The sequence below is a fragment of the Arctopsyche grandis genome, chromosome 13 (assembly GCF_051622035.1).
Source record: "Arctopsyche grandis isolate Sample6627 chromosome 13, ASM5162203v2, whole genome shotgun sequence".
NCBI classification, from domain to species: domain Eukaryota; kingdom Metazoa; phylum Arthropoda; class Insecta; order Trichoptera; family Hydropsychidae; genus Arctopsyche; species Arctopsyche grandis.
The window spans coordinates 3,277,020-3,301,363 of NC_135367.1; the positions used below are offsets into that span (position 1 = coordinate 3,277,020).

Below are 24,344 nucleotides of genomic sequence, written 5' to 3' on the forward strand. Positions count from 1 at the left end.
AATCTTAACCAATAGGAAAAACATCTGATTATTGATAACAATACTCAATTTTGGCAAAAATATACTAAAATTTTAATTAAAGTCTGAAAAAGACAAAAAAACTGTAAAAATCGCGCAAACTTTAAACGCTCATTTGTATGTATATCATAAACGAGAGGAAACTAACAAAAATAATTTTATTATTTTTTGAAATTTGAATTTGACTATAGCCTACATATGTATGTATGTACATATGTACATTTGTACATATGTACATTTGTACATATGTACATTTGTACATACATACATATTTATTTGTGTATGTAGATTCAATCAAGAAGTTTTCGCGTGGAAAATCTAGATTTTTCCACTCGTAAGTGAAAATATATGAAAATGTTTATATGTATTTTTATTCATTAAAGTATATTGATCGTTGTGAATATCTAAAAGTTCATTTTGGGAAACGCTTCGTTGCGAAAAATTCAAATTTTTCGTGAAATGTTCGCATGTGATAAGCACTCGTATATCACATGTAAGATGAGCATAAATTTTTCCGAGAAGGATTTTATTTTTCTTATAAATTATTAAGATGATATATACTATTTTTTACTTTAATGTTTATTTTTTTTAACATTTTGCGCATATCTGCGTAGAAAAGTGAAGCATATATGCGTAGTTAGACTTTAGGTTAGGCTTTACCAATATATGAATTTTGAGCTTGCATTTCCATCGATGATTCATATCTAAATTTGAACAATGCAAAAGGGAAATTCAATATGCAAACGAACTCGTGTATTGATTGTTTAATTGGTATACGGGCGCAATCGCATATTCATATTATATATGAAATATTGCACAAAATGAAACATGATATTCATTTCATTTACACATATGTACATACGTATTATAATATATCATTGAAATAATATTGAATTTGTATTTCAATATATTTCTGAAAATATTTCTACAACTCTGTTTTATAAATTAGTCAGTTTATTGTGACGCCTTCATTAAGAAAAGTGAATATTAATCGTATTTATAACACATTCGTTTCAACTTCGAGTTAGTCTAATCAAAAAAGTTTCGCTCACATTAATTTTATATGGGATTTTCTGAATAGCTTCGACGTTTGAAAGATTGCGGAAAAAATTCTGATCTTTTCGAGACTTATATACTAGTGATAACCCCGATGAAAAATCATCGTATGCCATATTAAATTATTCAATAAAAAAAATTAATTAAAGAATCAAAACCCAACGTTGAAATCGAAGCCGAAATCAGAATTGGGAATCAGGATTCGATATTGAAATCAGAATAGAAATCGGGATCGGGAACTGATTGGGTTCGACAGTGAAATTATAAAAAGTTTAGGCTTTTTATCGATTTATTATGTTCGGCGAGCGTTAGAACACACACACACACACACATATAATAATGTAGAATTTGTACTTAATTGTCTAGGAAGGCGCATTGGGGTCTACCTGTTAGGCTTTCCTGGTATATATATATATATACACACACACACACAGTATTATGTGTGTGTGTGTGTGTTCTAACGTGTATTATGTTCGGTGAGCGTTAGAACACACACACACACACATACAGAATAATATATATATATATATATATATATATATATATATATATATATATATATATATATATATATATATATATATATATATATGTATATATGTATATATATATATATATATATATATATATATATATATATATATATATATATATATATATATATATATATATATATATATATATATATTATTAAGCCAGCAGTTTGGCTTAGTGATAGCGTATATATTTAGCATCACTGAGGTCATAGGTTCGTGTCCTCGCCACTGCTGGTTAGATTTGGGGGTTTTGTGACTCCAAATCGATCGTTTCTCTATCAGAGTTTGCCAATTTTATCTGATCATTGCTGAAACGGTTCCTGAAAATTGGTATTAAAAAATCTAATCCTGTTGTCACAAAAATCTGCCTTTGTATAATTTGTATTAATTATACACAGTAATCTGAAATCCATAGATGTCACTATGATTATTATTTCTGATTAATTCTGATATTCTATATATTCTGATTCTATATGTATGTATTACTGTATTTCTGATTTCTGATTGTTTATGTATTTCATTAACGTACACCCGTCGCATTGGAGCAAATCTGTAATGGCGAGTGTGTATTGATTGTGACAATAAAATAAAATAAAATAAAATATACCAGGAAAGCCTAACAGGTAGACTCCAATGCGCCTTCCTAGACAATTAAGTACAAACATTGTAGTATAAATGGCTGTATTTCGAGAAATTAACAATTAATTAATCCATAGAGACATCTATTGCTTTAGACTTGTACACAATTATTTACATATTGTACATAAACCAAATTCAGGTATTTGGGTAGGATGATTTTTGCCAATTAGATGGTGGAAGTTCCACCATTCCACCGTGGAACCGTTTCAATAATGAAATCAGATGAATTGGCAAGCTTTGATAAGAAACGATCGACTTAAAGTCACAAATATCCAAGTCTGACCAGCAGAATTAAAGATTAACAGGGGATCGAACCCGGTAACCTCTCAGTGCTAAACATCGAGCCATATTGCTGGCTGTATATGTACATATATTATGAAGAGAATTCATGTATTCAACATAATTTTTAACGTATATGTTCATAAGATATATGTAAGAATATGACTTTATGTATTTTAAGATTGTTCCTTTCTAACCGTCTAAAAATAAAGCTATCGAGCTTTGTGTCTGCACTTGCATTGTTTGGCTCATATTCAAATAGATGTAAAAAGCTTTGACGTTTTTCATTTAACTGAAAGGATTTATCTTTGCTCTTTGCTCTCTGTACAATAGAAAAATAGTTGCTTTACGAGTTTTGTTAAGCATTTGCTGTAGGGATTTTCTCTGGTCTACAAAATATTATACCTAAAGATGGAGTGTGCGTATAAAATACGGTTATAAAATATTTTTACGCGCAATGAAATATACTTTTTGGGAAATACGTAAGTCGTAAAGTGTGTGGTAGTTGTTCCTTTTGAATCTACAGAGAATTGGCCCTTAATGTGAAGCCCTTTAGGGCCCCATGACAGCTTGTTAGTGGACCCTTAGAGTGCTTTAATCCGAAGGTAAAATACGTTATAAATATCCTATTTCGGTGCAGCGATACTTGATTTTAGTCGTTGACCCAAATATTGTTCAAATTATATACAAAACACGTACGCAAAGGGGTATTTGATTTTCATGCACACGTCAAAGAACAGCTTCGACAGTATTTTGTAAGCAAATTTTTCATCAATATTTATTTTATGTATGAGATGCTTGAGTGTTCAAGTGTACAAGACGAGCTGAGCTTTTTGACAGCGTGTGTAATGATTTGCATATTTGATATATTAAATAAATAAGTGACTAGTTGCTGTTTGAAAGTGTGTGATGGAATATACTGTGTTTGTTCGATTATAATAAATTGCGTTCGTTTTCATTTTATCGGTACTAAAACTGAGAGGAAAGAAAATTAACATTGTGCTCAGTATATTGTATGTACATACATATATTCGCATGAAGTGGATATTAAATAAATTATAAAAATCTGTGAATTGGAAAAGTTTTAATGTCGTAGTAATATAAAAGTTTTCAGTCGTAATTTTCAACAATTCGTTGTCGCAAGGCCATAGCTAAATTTTAGTCCTATTAAAAAGTTAAATACATAGAAAACCTCTTCTCACCATTTTCCGAGTGTAATTGAATTTATCTTAAATATAAACACATGGCACGTTATATTTTATCGTATTATTGTAAATCATAATAAGGCCATCAATCACATGTCGATTATAGATTTTTGAGCTCTTTTTCCTATTATGCTGCACATTAACATTAGAATAATATAATACTATGATTACTTACAAAATTAAATTAAAATTGTTAAATAGAAAATGATCAGTCGATCAGTAGCTAATAGAATTCATATACTGTCAAAGTTGTTTTGAAATAATATACAAAGAGAATTGTGAAATGATATTAAAATAAACAAACAAAGATTGTATATACTTAGATATGTGTAAATAGGTTTTTGACCTCATATTATGCTATACATTAACATTAGAATAATATAATACTATGTTGACTAACAAAATTAAATTTAAATTTTTAAATAGAAAATGATCAGTAGATCAGTAGCTATTAAGAGGGCTGTATACCCGAAACTTTAATTTTGTTGCCGTTCCTTTCTTCGATATATATATTGAGTGAATGTATATATTGAGTAAGTGCGACAATATATATATGTATATATATTGAGTGAATGCGACAGATGCGCTTCGACCAGATAATAAATTGAGGGTTCGTATTCTCCAGTTTACTCCTCCGAAACTGGACCAATTTAAAAAAAAATTTCATCATCGGTATGTGAAAGATATTTTCTATGTTTCTGTGTTCGTTTTTTTTTTTAAATCAACCGTTGAATAAGCACGCTGGACTCTTTTCGTTGTTTCAATGTTTGGCGGCTCCTAGCTCCTATAAAACATAGTTAATCAAAAAAATAAAACCACAGAAACATGTCTATGGTGAATATCCATAGCATATTAAAAAATAATTTCTCTAGTACCATAATTGAGGAAGGGAGAAGTGTAATACGTTTGTATGGACAAGGCGCTGGTGTCCAGCCCTCTTATAAGATGTATTGTGAACATAATTTCGTAATAATAAAAAGCATTTAAAAAACAAAAACATGTCGATTATGGATGGTGTCGAAAATTGGAAATGCTCTCAGTTGTATTTTTTTGTTTATGGAAATAGTTGCGAAACATCGATACTGTTTTGAGGTGAGATTGTACTATATTATTGCGTAATTTAACAGCAAAAACCGCAATGCGTCATTACAGATTTATTCCGCGATTAAATTTCCTCGTTAAGAGTTAAGGTTTTATTTTTTTATTTTCATCTCAAGGATATTGTCGACACGTAAGATTGTTTACCAGAGAGGAGAGAGCGTTGTGTCAATGTTTATGGGTAAATAAGAAAATTAGCTTTTCCGGCTTCGTTTTCTGCGTAAGGCATTTCTGGGAAAATGCGTGTGAAAGTGCGTTGTGTTTATATTACATTTTTCAATGATTTTTATATTTCATTCAACAGGTCTAATTGGATCGCACGCAATACCAGCAGCAGTCCACGATCAAACGAAGGTAAGTTCGTAGAGTAATTAATTTATTTAAAATATTTATAAGTTATTGAAACAAGATTCCTAGTGTTATTTTAGCGCCTTATGTTAATATAACTTCGCCGTTTACTCTTTGATAAAATGCGATCAAGAGTTTTCCTTTGGCGGAAAACTCGTTCATTTCCTGCCACTCGGACACCTTGAAAATGTTATAATTAAAAGCCTTTCCACACTGCTCTTTCATCAAAAGGTGACTTTAAAAATCTAATTAAAACGCCTCGTTAATGATTTACCGAGAGAACATTAGTTCAGAGTTTAATTGCATTGTTGTGATGGCGTACTTGCGTCGAAATTGCAGTCAATCAGATTATGAGATTCTCGTTCAAGATACAAAGCGAAAGATTCATATAATAACGTTGTTTATGATTTAAATTATGTTTGGTTATTATTTGAAGATTTCTAAGATGGAGTATTAAAAAAAAAAGAAAAGTTTTCGCTTTAAATTTCCTGCAGAACACAGTTTGGAGAATATAAAGTTATATTGGAATGATGAGATTTAAGATTGGCACTTATGTAGTTGGTTGAAACTTTCATAAACCAAGTCAAACTCAAAGAAAACTATTATTTCATATAAAACAGAAAGAATTTTCGATTTAATCACGTAGTCTTAATTCTACGAAAGAACCTACATATGTACAGGGTATATAAATAATATGATAAAAGACCGGCATATTTCGAGGCTTAGCTTTCTTGAAGCCATAAATATGTATTGTAAATAGTTTAAAAAATCCGCTTAGTAACCTATGTATGTAAATATGTATGTAGCATGTATTCCGACGCAAAACAGTCTATTTAGATCGAAAACAAAACTTCATAGAGAATGTCTTTTTTTACATACAAATAATTAGAAAAAAAACATTGACATCGAATTTCGTCTATTCATGAGGGTATATACATATATATAATCATCATCATCTACAGCCATTCGCCATCCACTGCTGGATGAAAGCCTCTCCAGAATGCTTCGGGTGAAATCACACAGAGAAGTACGGCACGTCGTGTGCTGGGCTCCCCGCTGTGGGGGTTCTCCTACATTTCTTCAAATATGTGATACACCGTGATCGATCACTGCCAAGCAAGGATAAATACAAGGATAAAGTTTTACCGAAAACACTCCAGGGGGTGATTTTGCTGTGTGTTTTCGCCCTAACGCGTCACTATGACCAGACATTTAATCTTAATAGAAATACTATACATAAGAAAATCAGCGAGACATCTGTGTTACAGATAGTAATTTTTTGAAATCATAATGACATTGTGGGTAGGATGGTTTTTGCCAATTTGATGGAGGAACCGCTTCAACAATGAAATCAAATAAATTGGCAAACTCTGATAAGAAACGATCGACTTGGAGTCATAAATATCCGGCAGTATTATTGAATAAATATAGGAGACCACCCACCGCGGGGAGCCATGCACACGACGCGCCGTTCATCGCTGTGTTTTCGCCCTAAGAGTAGGGTTGTCAGATTTCATGCAAGTCAAACCGGGACACCCCCCCCAAAATCAGATCTTTAGCTTTTCTATAGATATATTTTCAATCGAAAGGATAATATTTAGAATATATTATTAGCCAGCAGCATAGCTCGGACGTTAAGCTTCTGCTTACCGTCAAGAAGGTGCCGGGTTCTATCCCTGAATGAAAATGAATTTTTCAGAGTATGCTGTTGGTCAGACCTGGATTTGTGACTCCAGGTTGATCGTTTCCTATAAGAGTTTGCCAATTTTCTCTAATTTCATTGTTGAAACGGTTCCCGGAAAAAAAGATTGGCTAAAAATCCTTCCTACCTACTACATATGTCACCACTATTTGAAATTTGATTGATGTACAATAAAAATTTATGTACAATTCATAGATGTCTCGTTAATTTGTGAGTTTTTTCAGTGTCTCGCAATTCAACGACTTATGTATAATAAAAATGCTGCATTTGTATTTGTAATTGGCCAGGAAGGCGCATTGGGATTTACCTGTAAGGCCTTCCTGGTATATATGTAAAAATAAAAAAATAAAATATATATATAATCGATTTTTTTCAAAATTTCTAGCTACGCCACTGGCGCTAAGGGGCTAGTAAAAAGTAGTAATAACACGAAAACCATGTGAAATGCATAGGAGGTATGTAAAAAGATGTCAGCACACTCATTGAGTCGCGGCGCGATTTTCACGGGCGAGTGAAGAGATCGATTTGAGAAGGGATTATAAACGAAAGGAGCTCTTAATACGAAAAAACACGTTTTTTCAAAGCGATGCAATTTATGTGATCGCCAGTGTATATACACGGACGAAAAATACATTTAGGGCGGGGCGCACCATGCGACTTGCGAACAACTTGGTTGAGGGCGTTCAGACCAATGCATGCAGGTAGATGGGACATGCCGCACCCGTCAACTTGTTTGTCGCACACATTTCTATACATTTTTTCGTGTCGCGCAACTATTCGGCCGACAAAGTTGCACGGTGCGGCCCGGCCCACTGGAGTGTCTTGTGGAATATGTCCATTCGGAATAATCTATTATTAGACACTAATACCTGATTGCAAAGAGGCCGTCGCTGATTACATTATAGGCGCCGACGGCCCGTTTTGCATAACTTCCAATTTGGGCGACATGTGTTGCGTACCATACGCTCTGAAGTGGCGTAAGTGCGTCACACTCAAAGGGGACACCAATTAGTACCGCGCGAGTTCACCACACGAACACAAACACACTCCCGTTAAATAGATTATACGCGTCGTGCGTCACCTTGTCGTTCTATCGATGATATAATTATTTGGGTCGTTGCGAGTCGATTAATGGTCGATTCGGACGTCATGGTGAATTTTATGCGAAAATATGTATGTATGTATATATTGGTCTATGTAGTATCTTAGAAAAGCTACGGCGTAGCCGCTTTGAAAGGGTTGTGGTTTAACTTCCGTTGTGAAGAGTTTGATAGTGCTTTTCTCATTTGTTTTTAATAACACTAAGTAGTAAAAAATCACGTTTTTAATTACCGAAGCCGACACTTATAACGGCGAGAGATATTTATTTCAGTTTAAGGAGATTAAGGTCCCTAATGCGCCACAATGGTTGAAAAAATACAGAGAGATGAGAAAAATAAAAATTTCAACTACAATATCCAGTGTTTATTTATTTATTTATTTATTTATTTATTTTAAACAGACCATTGTGGCATAACAGGAATGCCTAAAGCGCCACAATGGTCAAAAAATATAACACAAAAAAGAAAAAAAACAAAATAACAATTAACATAAACATAAATACATCCATACATACATAAAAAATAGCATTTATAATAACAGATAAAGTTAAAATATCAAATAAAATATAGCATAAGGAATGCCTTGCACCTACAGCCAGTTTCAATAAATATGTAAGAAACAACTACAAATACAAAACATCCCTGTAAGGCCCAAATGGAAGAGAGTTAATCAAAATTTCACTCATAAATCACAATCAATCATGAAAACAATGATGAGCGCAGACTACCAGATAAATGGGTTAGAGTAATTTCCGACAATTTACGCTCACTAAGGTGGAAAATATCACATTCAGTCTCGGCAGCAACGATTTCATTAAGAAGTCGGATAGCTCTTGGAATAGGAGCCATTCGAAAAAGGACTGTGCGGGCAGGAGGTACAGCCAGCAAATGATGATGTCTACCACGCACATAGTGAATAGGGACATAAAGCCCCAACTGCTCCAGCAACAACGGGCATGACATATTACCACGTAAGAGCAGGAGAACGAAACGAATTAATGAGAAGTTTCTCCGAAGTTCAAGGGAATAATACCCAAGCATGCCCAAAAGGAAAGGAGTGGGGTAGAGATATGGGTAATACCCATATTCTTTCCTATATAGGAAACGAAGAAATGCTTTTTGCACTTTCTCAATCATCAGAGAGTAATTTGCTTCATGCGGATTCCACACAATCGCATTATACTCTAGCTTACTTCTCACAAGCGAATTGAAAAGCAAGCGAGAAGACAAAGGATTGGAGAATAATCTTGCATATCTCAAAACAAATCCAAGTCAACGAAAGGAAACGTCAGCGACTTTTTTGATATGGTTGTGAAAGGTGAGCTGAGGATCAAAAGTGATACCCAAATCGACAATAGATTCCACACGCTTCAACAAGACGGATCTAATGGAATATCCGTGACAATAGAGTGAATGTGCACGTCCATAGCTCATAATTGCACATTTGTTTAAATTAAGTTCAAGGCCTAAACTAGAACTGAACTCCAAGACAGCGTTAATATCAGCTTGAAGGAGAGAGGCTTGCCTCTCATCCTTGACAGCAAAAAATAAGCAGTGTTAAGTGGTTAATGCTATAAGCGCCACAAAGGAAATAGTAGTGAATCAATTCGTTTGTCAGGAAATAGTAGTGAATCAACTTTATATATATACCTTAGAAAAGCCCTTATTTTAGTCGAAAATTTCAATTTTCTTCGATTTCCCATTTATATGATTTCGTTTTATCATTATATATGTATCTATATAATATCGCTATTCTGTGTGTCTGTGTAAAATAACGTTCGCCGTACTATAATAGTAATTTAGATTTGGACCAGTAGCGTGGTCTAGTGGTGAATGTTGAATTATCTCGTACTTGATGTTACGAGTTCGGTTCCCGCCAAGTCTCGCTATTGGCCAGACCTTGGTTTGTCAAGGTCGATCGTTTCTTATCAGAATTTGCCTATTTTTCTGATTTTCATTGAAACGATTCCTGTAAAATTGGCGTTTCCTTCCCAATTTTCTGTTGCGAACCTTTAGTTATTGTTATATCTTAGGTTTCGCCATATTGCTCACCATAGATGTCTCTGTGGTTGATTATCGAATATAAAATTCGTATTGTTACATGAAAGTTATTCATCGTTATTTATCGTATTAATACGATGTTTGTAATATGTGACCATAGATGTCAGATATTGTTTAGATTTACATGTATCTATGTAATAATTATGTGGACCAGGAAGGCGCATTTGGGATTTACCTGTTAAGCCTTCCTGGTATATTTGTATATACATATGTATGTAAAAATAAAATAAATAAAAAATAAAAAATGGCATCACACAGATTACCTAAACACAATCTGCTTTAGGTCATCGTTTTTTTTTTGTTTATATTTATTTATTTTTTACATATATACCAGGAAGGAAGGCCTTAGATGTAACCCTAATGCGCCTAATTCCTGGCCAATTACAAACATTGCACCTTTTTTTTTATTATACAAGTCGCTGAATTACGGGACACTGAAAAACTCGCAAATTAACGAGACATCTATGAATTGTACATTCTTCCGATCGTTTAGAAAATATTGCCATATTGCGCGGTTTGGTCAACGATAGGGGTCTACGTGACGAGCCAGAATGTTAAATTACAGAAAACACAAATATCGGAAGGCAAAGATCGAAAATCGAAAGATCTTAAGTCGAAAGATCAAAAAAAGGGGTGCATGGTAAACGGTACATACTCACATAATTTGCGCGAGCAGGGTACAACAGGAACAAGAGGAACAGGCTTTTCCTCCCGTATTCTGCGCGCGCACATTAATACGGGAGGAAAAGCCTGTTCTTCTTGTTCCTGTTGTATCCTGCTCGCGCAAATTAAGTGACTTAAGATCTTTCGATTTTCGATCTTTGCCTTCCAATATTTGCGTTTATATGGGTTCATGGTAAACGGTACATACTCACTTAATTTGCGCGAGCAGGGTACAACAGGAACAAGAGGAACAGGCTTTTCCTCCCGTATTCTGCGCGCGCACATTAATACGGGAGGAAAAGCCTGTTCCTCTTGTTCCTGTTGTATCCTGCTCGCGCAAATTAAGTGACTTAAGATCTTTCGATTTTCGATCTTTGCCTTCCGATATTTGCGTTTATATGGGTTCATGGTAAACGGTACATACTCACTTAATTTGCGCGAGCAGGGTACAACAGGAACAAGAGGAACAGGCTTTTCCTCCCGTATTCTGCGCGCGCACATTAATACGGGAGGAAAAGCCTGTTCCTCTTGTTCCTCTTGTTCCTGTTGTATCCTGCTCGCGCAAATTAAGTGACTTAAGATCTTTCGATTTTCGATCTTTGCCTTCCGATATTTGCGTTTATATGGGTTCATGGTAAACGGTACATACTCACTTAATTTGCGCGAGCAGGGTACAACAGGAACAAGAGGAACAGGCTTTTCCTCCCGTATTCTGCGCGCGCCCATTAATACGGGAGGAAAAGCCTGTTCCTCTTGTTCCTGTTGTATCCTGCTCGCGCAAATTAAGTGACTTAAGATCTTTCGATTTTCGATCTTTGCCTTCCGATATTTGCGTTTTCTATAATTTAACATTCTGGCTCGTCACGGAGACCGCAACGATAGATATGTCAGAAAATTTCAAAACGAGTGGAAGAATGTAGAAAATATAGCTCAATCGTTTACAAAGTGATACATAAAAGGGCCTTGTAATAAAAAAGGGAGAATTTTTTTGCTCGAGTAAAAACATCCATGGGAATATTCCGCCCCGAAGCTCTTTGAAGAATTTTCCAAATACCCACTCTAAAATTCATCCTATCCCTTGTACGATCCCCATGGTTCAATAAGAGAGCTTTTAATTTAGCACCACTTCTTCGGCGTCTATCTCAGGACAAGACCACAGAAAACGATCCACGAAGAAAATAACCGGGAAAATCAAAAACTAGACGACAGCCAGACATTGCTTATAAATAGCTCGCCCTAATATTAGATCGTCTTGGAACGTGATTGAGATCTTCGTAATCGGGGCAATTTTCAACGTCGAGATTACGCCGGAATTCATCAGACCGGAAGTCGACTCCGAGTCTTCGCTTTTATCTTTGGCTTAGGGCCGGAAAAATGTTTTCCCTATGTTTCCAACCATGCAAGATTGCGTTTTCGATACCGTTTGTTTATCGTGCGTGCTTAATGGAGGCTCGCGTGGGTTTGTCTCTGTTATGACAGGATCGATCAGGGTGTGTGTGTGTGCAAACACCAAATGCCGAATCGTGGTCCAATTAACATCGCTTTCCCATTACATAGAATCATTAAGATGATAGTTGCGCTTGATTTTGGCTGGTTTTCGAAACGGGACGAAAGTTCATCGCCGACGTCATCGTCCGCCGAAAGTTCAAACTCAAATGTTATCTTGGTATTTGCACATCCACGGTGTGTTGCGTGCGAGTTTAGTAGAATAACAATTTTGGTCAAATATCAAATTGAAACGTGTTTATCACGGTTTGTATGTACGTGTGTATGAACACTGTGCGAATACTATTTTAGGATATGTAATTCATTTTTGGAAATGTATAAAGCTAGGGACGTATTTGAGTTATTTAATTTTTTTAAATACACTGAGCAACAAAAAAAAAACCAGAGCGGAGACTAGCCAATCTTTACTAAGTTTGACCCACTGAATTCGAATATCATATTGATTTTTGTTGGTGGGCGATCGTTTACGAGATATGAGCGTTTAAAAAAATCCGCGATTTTTACAGTTTTTTGGCTTTTGCGGTCTTTAACTCAACATTTAGGATTGTTACGCTCAAAGTGAGTATTGGAATCAATAGTCAGATATTTTTTCTATTAATTGTTATATTTCATTGCTTTAAAATACTTCTAATTAATTGTCTAGCTAATTTTAAAAGTCAAAAATATATTTTTTTTTACGGATTTTTTCTCCGTGCTATTTTGCGTTTATTTGCCCACTTTTTTATTTCACCACGTTTATAAGGATTGGTTTTCTATCCCAATATTTTTTTTTTTATCTAAACGTACTAACTCGAGCGGGTTTTGCGTAAGAAAGATTTTCGTTGAGCTCCCGTATGCGTATAACAGAAGCGTTTGTTTTTTTTTGATATATTTTTGACTTTTAAAATTCGCTAGACAATTAATCAGAAGTATTTTAAAGCAATGAAATATAACAATTAATAGGAAAAATATCTGACTATTGATTCCAATACTCACTTTGAGCGTAACAATCCTAAATGTTGAGTTAAAGACCGCAAAAGCCAAAAAACTGTAACAATCGCGGATTTTTTTAAACGCTCATATCTCGTAAACGATCACCCACCAACAAAAATCAATATCATATTCGAATTCAATGGGTCAAACTTAGTAAAGATTGGCTAGTCTTCGATCTGGTAACTCAAAAACGTGATTTTTTGTTGCTCAGTGATATTAGCCACAGTGACATTACAGAATACTTGGGTTTGGTGCATCCGCTCTAAAATCGCCAGACAAACGAACGACAGATTAACAGAACGGCAGCTTTAAACGTAATTCTCGTTTTCTCGAATGATAGATTGCACACCAGATGACGAGTAACCTTTCGATGTGCACAGATGCAATTATTAAAATGGTAATTATTAAAATTGAGTTGGATCTTTCTGGCGAGTTTAATAAGGCAAGATTCGCCACTTATCGAATATTGCCTTATTAAACTCGCCTGAAAGATCCAACTCAATTTTAATAATTGCATCTGTGCACATCGAAAGGTTACCCGTCATCTGATGTGCAATCCATCATTTGAGAAGACGAGAATTGCATTTAAAGCAGCCGTCCGTTAATCTGTCGTTCAATTTGTCTGGCGATTTTAGAGCGGATGCACCGCATCCAGAATACTTAAATGCGTAACCAGACATATTTTTAAAAACCTCCTTTATGTTTCACTTCATAGGACAATTTATGTCTCTTATCTGATCGTTTTCATACTTTGCCATATTGCTCATTTTGGTCATCCTTCTGCGCATGCGAGTCTATTGCTTACGCACGCACTCGCCCTGGTCTGTGAGAGTTCCAGCGTATCCTTTGTGCGGGTACTTACTGAGTCCCGTTAGCCTAATGACCAGACATATAAGCATTATACAAATACTATATATGTATAAGAAAATTAGCGAGACATATGTATATGTTATAGATAATACATTTTTAACGTATTATCATATTCAAATAGTGGTAACATAGTGGGTAGGGTGGTTTTTGCCAATTTGATGGAGGATCCGCTTCAATAATGAAATCAGATAAACAATCCATCCACAAAAATTTTGATATACAGCAAATAAATTAATTAGGTGGCATTAGTCAGTGCCGGCCTTACACCCGATGGCGCCCTCGGGCAATTTTTTCTGAATACCCTTAGAAAGAACTTTCGCCTTTTGCGCTCTAATCTAACATTTTGAATGGCTTTTGGCGCTCTAATTTTAAATTTTAAAGCGCCTTTGGCGCATCGTTCGGCACCCTAACTTATTTGGCGCCCTCGGGCACCACCAGACCCCCCCTAAAACTGGCACTGGCATTAGTACATATATAATACTCAACAAATTTGAGACGTTAATAATTTCAATTTATGATAAAACTGAGGGGAAGGGTATCGATTCATTTGATCCGTTACAACAATTAAGCTAGAAAATTTAGGAAATTCCAACATGAGAAGGTCGATCTGTGTTTTAACACGTTCAACCCGGCGTGTACATACAACCGGTGGCCACGCGGATAGTGCTATAGCAGACTATAATTTTACGGTTCCTCTTCATTGAGCACCCCAATATTAAAAATCCTATAAAGCTCTAAAGATTTAGGGACAACTCATTATATAAAGTGATTTAATGCCATCACGCGTAATTTGATGCCGATACGCGTGACAGTGCCGTCACACGGGCAAATGTATGAAATCATGCGCCGGGCCGAATGTGTTAATAACCACAATGTCTCGCCAACAGCGTATTTGGCCGGAACTTGAACCCACAACCTCTCCATTGGTGTGCACTAACTCTGACAGTGCATTACACTGTGGCTAATGAAGTGGAGTGTTTGTTTAATAAGTGATTAATGATTACAAAGTTCAAACGGAACGGGTGAAAGTTCTGCTTCCGTGGAAATACCATCCACAAAATCCGTTGAGTATCATCATTGTTAATTCATGTTTGAGAAGGGAGAATGTTGCATTAGTGAGAATAAATTAGGATTGGATTATGATAGGGTTGGAAATTTCGGTGTTAATTTTTTTTTATTAAAAGATTTAAACGTAAGCAATTCGGTGGTTGAAAACAATCTTGGAAATCATCGAGTCCTATACAAAAGCACGCTTCAACGATTGTCAGCAAGTTCAGAAAGATAATCAATTACGCAGTATTCTCGTCTGGAAACGATCGGATTATACAGATTGTGCTCAAAGGATATTGTCTTAAAGGGGAAAGCCTTCAAAAATGATGAAAATTCAATGTATGAAGTGGCTCTCAGTTGGCCGTTAAATTTTGATGTTTTTGCAATTTTAAAATAGTGCAAAGCTTGCAGTAAAACTTTCAATCTCATTTTATTTTTTAGGTATGTAGAATTACCATTAAAATTATATCTGAAATATAAATAAATGGGCCAAGTCGAGTGATTACACCCATTAGAAAACTTTTGTTTATCATTTTAAGAATGATATATAATTTTTAAATATGTTATATCATGTCTACAAACCTAAAACAAACTATACAGGTATTCCTCGACTTACGACGGAGATACGTTCCTGAACCTCGGTCGTAAGTCGAATCCGTCGTAAGTCGAGGAATATATTTATATATTTTTTTCGGTGATTTTACTTACTTTTATTAATATAGTAATTCAAATGAATTCATATTTAAATTAAAAAAAAAATAAACATCTACACCATCCGTACTTATTAATTATAAATTATACATCCTCATCACTTATCACATAAGTACAATCCATTTCTTCATCTTCGGTTTGAGATACAGTCGTATGAGTTTTTTTGAAAAATGTGTTTAATTTTGTTTGAACAGTATCCTGTTTTTTTTCTCTATTTTTTTCTTGTTAGCATGCGAGATTTTCTTGAATCCTGCGGTTCACATTTGAAAATCTTTCACTGTCTGGGTCCATCATTTCAAACTTTAAAGGGTCCATCCCCTATCTATATTTCTTATAGCATGAAAGATATTTTAATTTTTCCAAAATTCTTGAAAAGTTTTTCCTTCTTCTATTGCTTCAATGCATTGCGCAAATCTAAATTTAAATAATGAACTTTAAGAGACGCAATGGAATTCGCTTTTCAATCTTGTCATCGATCCAAATCACTAGTAATTTTTCCATTTGTTGAATGGGTCCGAGTCTTTTTTATTTATTATTTTAGATTTGATTGACAACGGCTTTACGAATTTTTTCTTTATCATTTAAAATAGTGGATACCGTTGAATGTGACAATTTCAAATTATTTGCCAAGTCGATCACTTTTTTTACCACTATCATATTGTTTTATCACTTCAAGTTTAATTTCTAATTATATCACCTTTCTCTTTTTTTAACAAGATTTTCTTTATCAGTCATTATCCCGTTTCCTTATCACACATTATAAATATTCTTATAAATAAAAATTTGAGCACTAATCAACACGAAATTGAGAAAATAAAGATCCTAAAACAATAACGAACAGTTATGTAACAAACATTAACGACCGTACGAGTTTGTTACCGTCGTATGACTGGTGACGAATCCCAAAAGGAATGAGTCATAACTTAATTTTTAAAACTACTGCGATATTTCATTTCTTCTGAAAAAGAATTCCCCGTTTTCATAACTCACATCCGCTTGAGATTTATCAATCAATTTTTGAAAAATAATTAATTAATAAAAAATATATAATTTTTTTTATTACCAGATTCGTGTTTAATAGACATAGATCTATAAGAAAAGTCATATCATTTCTTCCGAAAAAGAATTCCCCGTTTTCATAACTCACATCCGCATGAGATTTATCAATCATTTTTTGAAAAATAATTAATTAATAAAAAATATATTTATTTTTTTTCGGTCGTAAGTGCGAACCGTCGTAAGTCGAGGACTACCTGTACTCCGTATTTGTAATATGAAAATTTGTTTTTCCAGCAATGTGAAGGTCACAAATACTTAAGCTTATAATTCGATTTTGTTTATTTGTTCTACGCGAACGATATAATAACTTCGAAGCGATAAGAATTTTTCTATATTTATTGTAAATACAAATGCGAAAATGAAAAATTCGCTGGTCTGAAAATACGTGGTCTCTATGCTGAGGTAATTCTAGCAAAGTCCCGATATATATATTGTTGCTTTTTAATACGTTTACCTTTGAAACGTAGGGCTATGAAATATTCATGTACTTACATATGTACATACACACACACATATTGGTGTATTATATGAAAGCTTATAGAATTTATGGTTTATTTATAGGATACTGAAGTCCAGGAGCTCGAGAGTCTGAAACATCCGGCCGGTGATGGTGAGTACTTTTACTCTTTATTTTCAATTTTATATTATCGTTAAACTTTCGATTAACTTTCAACCCGTCAATCTGGAAAATTCAATTAAAAAGTACGCTTTTATCTTCGAAAGTCAAACATCAATTTGAAGACTGTTATAATAGTGTATTAGGTATATATGTACATTTATTATAATGAAGCGTTTATGTATTGCATATAATGTATAATATGTATGTATATTTTTCCACATAATGTGTTAGTTCATTAGCGTAATAGATGCTTAGATAAAATATATTTTCCGCTCGGTGACAAACCCATTTATTTCATATGACAGCGTATGCTACATGACTTTTCCATTGGCAGTTATTGACACGTTGAGAAGGACATCGACTATATTTCTACTCCTTCTTTTCAATTCGATTATATTATATTATATATAGATATTACTAGTATTATTATACAATACTTATTATTATTCATTTCATTTGATATTCATAAAACTTTGTATACTACAGTTTTTCCGTCACTTTTTATCCGGCCAAGCAACGCCAGGCAATTCAGCTAGTTGTTTATGTATATTGTTGCGTAGGGGATACAAGTAAAAAGCCAAAGTCGTGTCACAGCATTTATTGATGATTAAGGAGATACACGCACTGGCAGTGCTCCGTCCAGAATGTCTTGATATCTTCTTCTTTGTGGCTACGTTTTATCGATAGTTTATAGGGTAGTGACACTCCCTTGACCTATCTATCTAGCGTGTCATATGGGATCGGACTCTCGGTGATGTTTGTAGTGCGGGCTGGCAGCTGCTCGCTTGTGGAGTGTTTGTCAATCTGGAACACTAAGCAAAATTAGTGCATCATCTGTGGGATACTGTCGGGGTTAGTGTGTTAGTGGGTGGTTAACGGGTATGAATCGTTTGGAGGTGGTTGAGTCTGGTTAATTAAATGGATGCAAATTTTAGCCTATACCCATCTTCAGAATGTCGATGGGCCTTTGGTTAAATATTAGTTTAGTCTTGCTGAGGGAATTTATTAAGGGATTGTCTACCTTGCCGAGAGACTTGAAGTAGTTTACGGCAAGTTTGTGTACGTGTTTGTCAAGGTAGTCAATGTTTAGGTCATTGTGAATTATAGTGTTTCTTGTGTACCAGTCGTAGTTGCCCGCGGCACGCAAGAATTTGTTTTGTACTGTCTGTAGTCTGAGTATGGATCTGTTGGAGATGGTAGTGTGAGCCCACACAGGGCTCGCGTACGTGATTTGTGGGCGGATGATGGATTTATACAGCAAGCACTTGTTTTTAAGCGAGAGTTTGCTGTTTGGTTTGCAAAGTGGTGTCTTGATATCGCCAAAGTACCGCCTTATAAGGGGCAGGTCTCTCAGGACATCTTCGACGTCTGATTTGTTTACCTATTGTTATGGTCACGTACTCGGATATGTATTCCCACGACATTCGGTCCCACGGTACCACGGTATCGGTCACTTCTGAGAAGGGACCAATAACGGCCAAATCGGTGGCCATTGTTTAGCCTACATGCACTTAGTAATCCTTGAAACCAATTATAACGGTCGCACAGTGTCAGGGATACGCCTCGGCTTAATCCGATTTCACTTAACCGTCGGCTCTTTTTTTATTATATGCTACAATATTATTTGGGTTTTTAGTAAAGTATATGATTAATATATTGTCTTCATAGTTGCCGTACATTTATATCTAAAATTGAGATTTCATGCCATGTTCGAACAATGTTTCATACCTTTTGCCAAAATTTTTAATGCAAATTTGATACAAATTCGAACTTCAGTATGTGTAATCTCATATAGAGGGTGTAAAATGCAATTAAAACATGCTTTTGTTTATATTTATAGGACAATCAGTTCAGATAACGAATAGTCAATCGTCTACCATAATGAATGAAAACGGACATCACAATGAGCAGCACGATTTGAAGGAATATAGTAAGTATTGAATGGTTGTCATTATACATATGTATATATATATATATATATATATATATATATATATATATATATATATATATATATATATATATATTGGGGTTTGGTACAAACGATCGACAAGCGCCAGACAGACTGAACCACAGATTAACTGGATGGCTGTTTTAAACGCAATTCTCGACTTCACGAATGATAGATTGCACATCAGATGACGAGTAACCTTTGCAATTATTAAAATGGTAATTATTAAAATTGAGTTGGATCTTTCTGGCGAGTTTAATAAGGCAAAATTCGGAACTAAAGTATCAGAAGCACATATACAGGGTAGGTGTATGTCGGGACTTCGGGTAGATTTCGCTTCGTGTGAGTGCGAGCAGTGCGCACGCATAAGGTACACGTGTCGTTAATCTGTGGTCCAGTCTGTCTGGCGCTTGTCGATCGTTTGCACCGCATCGATATATATTAAATAAATTCAAACTTTCCATGATTCAAATATCATTATTACAGTCGACGAGAACGGAAAGTTGGTTGCTAGGGTTCACCAGCATTCTGAATCCTCGGGTGCCACAGGAGACAAGCCCCACGAGCACACAATCACCGAGCTGGAGATTCCCAGCGAGGGTGTCCATCGAACTGTCGTGCAAGATTCGGCAAACGAAGGCCAAAAAGAAGTAGGGAAGGTATCGCATACTTGTTATTGCGAGTGTAATGTTAACTAGAGATGCGACAATAGTCTGATGTGAGATGTTTTATAGGCTTTTCATGGTGCGGCACGGTTGATGCAGTCGTCCAGTGAAGCATTGCCTCAACTGCCAGCACCATTGATTGGTCAAGACATAACCGACAATGGAAATCGTAGAGCCTTCAACGCAGATATAGGGCAGGAAGAAAATAATAATGTAAGCATTGTGTATAATATATTCTATACTTACATATAATATGATCTATTAAGAGGGCTGTACACCCGAAACCTTAATTTTGTTGCCGTTCCTTTCTTCGATATATATATTGAGTGAATGCGACAATATATATCAATATATATATTGAGTGAATGCGACAGTTCCGCTTCGACCAGATAAAACGTATTTTAAATCGACAAAATCGAGGTTTCGTATTCTCCTATTTTCTCCTCTGAAACTGGACCAATTTAAAAAAAAATTCATCATCGATACGAGAAAGATATTTTCTGTGCAACTATGCTCGTATTTTTTTTTAAATCGACCGTTAAATAAGCACGCTGGACTCTTTTCGTGGGTGTAAAAAAGAGGCGATTTTATAGATGTTTGGCGGCTCCTAGTTCCTATAAAAAATAACTAATCAATAAAATAAAACGATAGATGCATCCCAATGGTGGATATCCATAGCATATTAAAAAATAATTTCTCTAGTGCCATAATTGAGGAAGGGAGAAGTGTAATACGTTTGTATGGACAAGGCGGTGGTGTCCAGCCCTCTTAATCTTATTAAATTTGAGTTTATCTGTATCATATGAATGTTAATTGATCTAAGATGGACCATTTCACGTCATACTCTGGTGTTCAGTATTCGCCACTTGACATGGCCGAGTATATTTTTTGGACGGGAGATGAAAAAGGAGTCACTTTGGCTATCGAGGAGTTCCTACAAGATGGATTGGTATTAAGATAATAACTTCAAATAGTTCATTGAAGAAGTTTAGTTAAATTGTGTTTAGATTGGATGATATATTTTTGTTCATTACAGATGACCAGAGAGGAAGCTATAGCATTTTTACAAGAGATCAAGTTTAACATTGATTATTTACAAGCTCATTACGCACAACAGAGACTTAAAACTGCAGCTGAAGATAGAATGCAACAAGACAAACAGATCCAAGAATTACAACAACAATTTAATAAAGTGAGTTTTAATGATTAAAACGAATTTTTTAAATAAAAATATATCAATGAAATTTATATATTGTTTTTTTTTTAGCAAAATTATGACTTCAACAATCAAAGAGTGCCACAATTGAGAAAATTCAATCATGAAAATATTTTAAAAGCTATTACTACTGGAACGTATGAAAGGAACAACAATTTAGCATTACCATTGAACATTCCACAGCTACCAACGAGCGATTGGAGACAAGATATGTACAAGAGAAGCCTCCAAGACAATTTGCTCCAGAATTCTTACAAACGTATGTAGTATTGACTAGTTGGTATTATCTAGTTTGTATTATTTGTATAATTCACGGTTATATCGACAGTGTCAGGCGATACATATGAAAAAGAATCATCCCCTACTATTTCCGAAGAAGAATATGAGGAGCTGCTGGAGAGATTGAGAGTAGCTGATTTTTTATACACGGAGTACTCATTGGAAGAAGTCATCTATCAACTAGCTAAGGTTAGGTTAGGTTAGGTTAGATTATCTATTAGGTTAGATTATATTAGATTATCGTTAAATATTATAAATTGAGCAAGATGTGTCTAATTTATGAATTCAATTTAACAATATATTATTGAACAATTATTAGGTGATGTTTACGCAATCGTTGGCACGAGGTTCTTCCGAAGCGCAATTGGCATTGCAAAAATTTACAAACTTCTTAGAAATGGAAGCAGAACAAGGCCGCATTTCTAGAGCGCTCGAAAAGAAAGTCTTAGGTAATATATGTATATTATATAGGTATACCATAGATATAGAATACATAGATAGGCCCTGACGCTCCAAGCCGGTCACCCTGTTGGTGCATGCACACACAAAAAAAGGTACAGTGCATGCACACTCTCTCTCTCAGTAGCTAGTTAGCTTCTAAGTCGGAAGGTCGATTGACATTTTTCGAAAATGCCAACGTCTTCAGTGAAATTGTGTTACAATTACTCAAGAAAATATAAAAAGGCGGATGGCATCACATATTATAAAAAATAATTAATATATGATGTCTTCAATTATAGTAGTATTTTAACATTAATGAAATATCGGCGCGATGTATGTAGTGTTCTATGTACTTATGGAACAGCGGTCGAGAACCTCTGCCACAGGTGTCACTCGTATATCTTGCACGCGTATATCTTGTTGGCACTGAAGGAAATTCAGAAATCGACATTAAGTTCAAACAATGAACTAAATATTAAAGTGTCAGCTTTAAAATTGATCCTTGTGGAAGTTACTAATGTTTAAATATTGTAATAGTTAATGATGGTTTTATTTTAGTAACATACATTTGTAGTTTAATATAGTGTGTATAGCTAAATATTTTTTTCTTAATATGGTTTACTGTCACGCGGAGTGTCCAATAAAATAAAGTTATAAATAAAATAAAACTTCAGTGCATGTACAAACATACATAAAGATGTATATAAACTGGTTGCTGACCACTGCTAGACGATCCCGTCCTTTTTTTTTACCACTTCCCCGCTAGTTAAACCCCCCGCACCCCTCTGTTAGTGGCGACAAAATCTCCAACGAAATGTGTATGTAATGGCATATCTAGGTTATTCTACATCTATGAGGTATACATATAAATGGTAAACGGACTAATAGTCATATGTGAACCAGTCACAGGACAACCGGTCGCTCTAGATCGGTCACTCGTGATCACCCGTCACACTAAAACTGGTCACGAGAAAACTGGTTGACCGATTTTAGGGTGTGACCAGTTTTAGAGTGACGGGTGATCACGTGTGACCGGTTGTCCTGTGACCGGTTCACATTTGACTAGTAATCACCGAACCATATAAATGTATTCGATGTTTATTTTGTTATAATAAAAATGGTGTTAATTTGTAGATGTATTGATCGAATCACTTACGGATACACTGACGGAACATCCGGAGCTGGTGAATGCTGCTCGAGTTGGTTTGGGAGGAAGTTCTACGCTACCTCCAGGAAATAAGTCAGTGTTGACTTTAGACGTTTTGTACAAACGCGACTGTGAGATTTTTAATAATGAATGTTTTAGGATGCTTCGTCAACTGTTGGAGCTCGGACCATCGGATCAATCGGCGACTAATCCTGGATTGATGTCGGCTTACAGAGATGAAATCACCAAAACGCAGAGTGCTCAGAGCAAAGTATTTTGAAATTGATACTCACCGTATTGTTAAGATTGAGCAAACAAAGGATAATGATTGATTTGTTTCAGTTTAATCATCAAGCTTGGTTAAAAACCAAAGAGCAATCAGTCGGAGAGCACCAGACATCACTTCTACCAATGCAGGCCATCAAGCGTTTTAAGATGTCCGTCTAAATAAACTTTTGGTTCCAAAACGTAATTTATGTACATTTCAAATAATATTCAAATTAAAAGACCAGTCATGTACAAGCAACGGGTCAAATAAAAACAGTAATATAATTACATAGAAAAAAAAAACACTTGTACGTTAAGATCTTTTAAAATGAATATTATGGTACTTTCGACATTTTTAGATTTTTCATATATATGTATACATATATGTATGTGTCAAAATTCTCTATTTTTGAAAGAATATGTAAGAGAACCAACTAATAAGTGTGTAGTTATCAGTATAATAGAATCAGATATATACGCACATTGATTTCATTAAAGACATATCTGTTACCTATTTTACTATAATTGTTTGTATTTTCATAGCTTTCATTATTTACAGTGTTTTTTAATTCCTCTCACTTTAATCTAAGGCTGAAGTCATGTATATAAACAAAAAAAAAAAAAAAAAAAATTATAAGCAGAGCATCTACGTAGTGTTGATAAATATCAGATATTAATATTTATGTATGGGTTATCGAGTGATGTATTTATACAATGTAGTTAAGAATATATAAAACAAATCATATAAGATGTTTATTAATGTGAAATAAAGAAATATTCATTTTTTAATTAATACGTGTTTAAGAGAATAACTATATCAACGATCAATATGATTACAGTGATTGATATCGATTACAAATAAAATAAAATCACCAGGCTTTATTCA

The 24,344-nt window shown here is 34.7% G+C and overlaps 1 protein-coding gene across 2 annotated transcripts in view; it reads left to right on the forward strand.

Moving 5' to 3' along the window:
* The window catches only part of LOC143920884 (uncharacterized), a 104,872-nt gene extending 80,529 nt beyond the window's left edge, over positions 1–24,343 (forward strand). The window contains exons 3-15 of one of the 2 annotated variants that reach the window (XM_077443891.1): positions 5,136–5,185; positions 17,435–17,483; positions 19,333–19,422; positions 19,930–20,102; positions 20,178–20,321; positions 20,932–21,057; positions 21,145–21,300; positions 21,376–21,583; positions 21,653–21,792; positions 21,923–22,052; positions 23,179–23,284; positions 23,351–23,462; positions 23,534–24,343. In XM_077443891.1, coding sequence (XP_077300017.1) covers positions 5,136–5,185; positions 17,435–17,483; positions 19,333–19,422; positions 19,930–20,102; positions 20,178–20,321; positions 20,932–21,057; positions 21,145–21,300; positions 21,376–21,583; positions 21,653–21,792; positions 21,923–22,052; positions 23,179–23,284; positions 23,351–23,462; positions 23,534–23,638 — 1,589 coding nt within the window. In that variant the 3' untranslated portion in view covers positions 23,639–24,343. The remainder of the gene's footprint in view (positions 1–5,135; positions 5,186–17,434; positions 17,484–19,332; positions 19,423–19,929; positions 20,103–20,177; positions 20,322–20,931; positions 21,058–21,144; positions 21,301–21,375; positions 21,584–21,652; positions 21,793–21,922; positions 22,053–23,178; positions 23,285–23,350; positions 23,463–23,533) is intronic. The other variant, XM_077443892.1, reaches the window with a different exon arrangement.
* The last annotated feature ends 1 nt before the right edge of the window (position 24,344 follows it).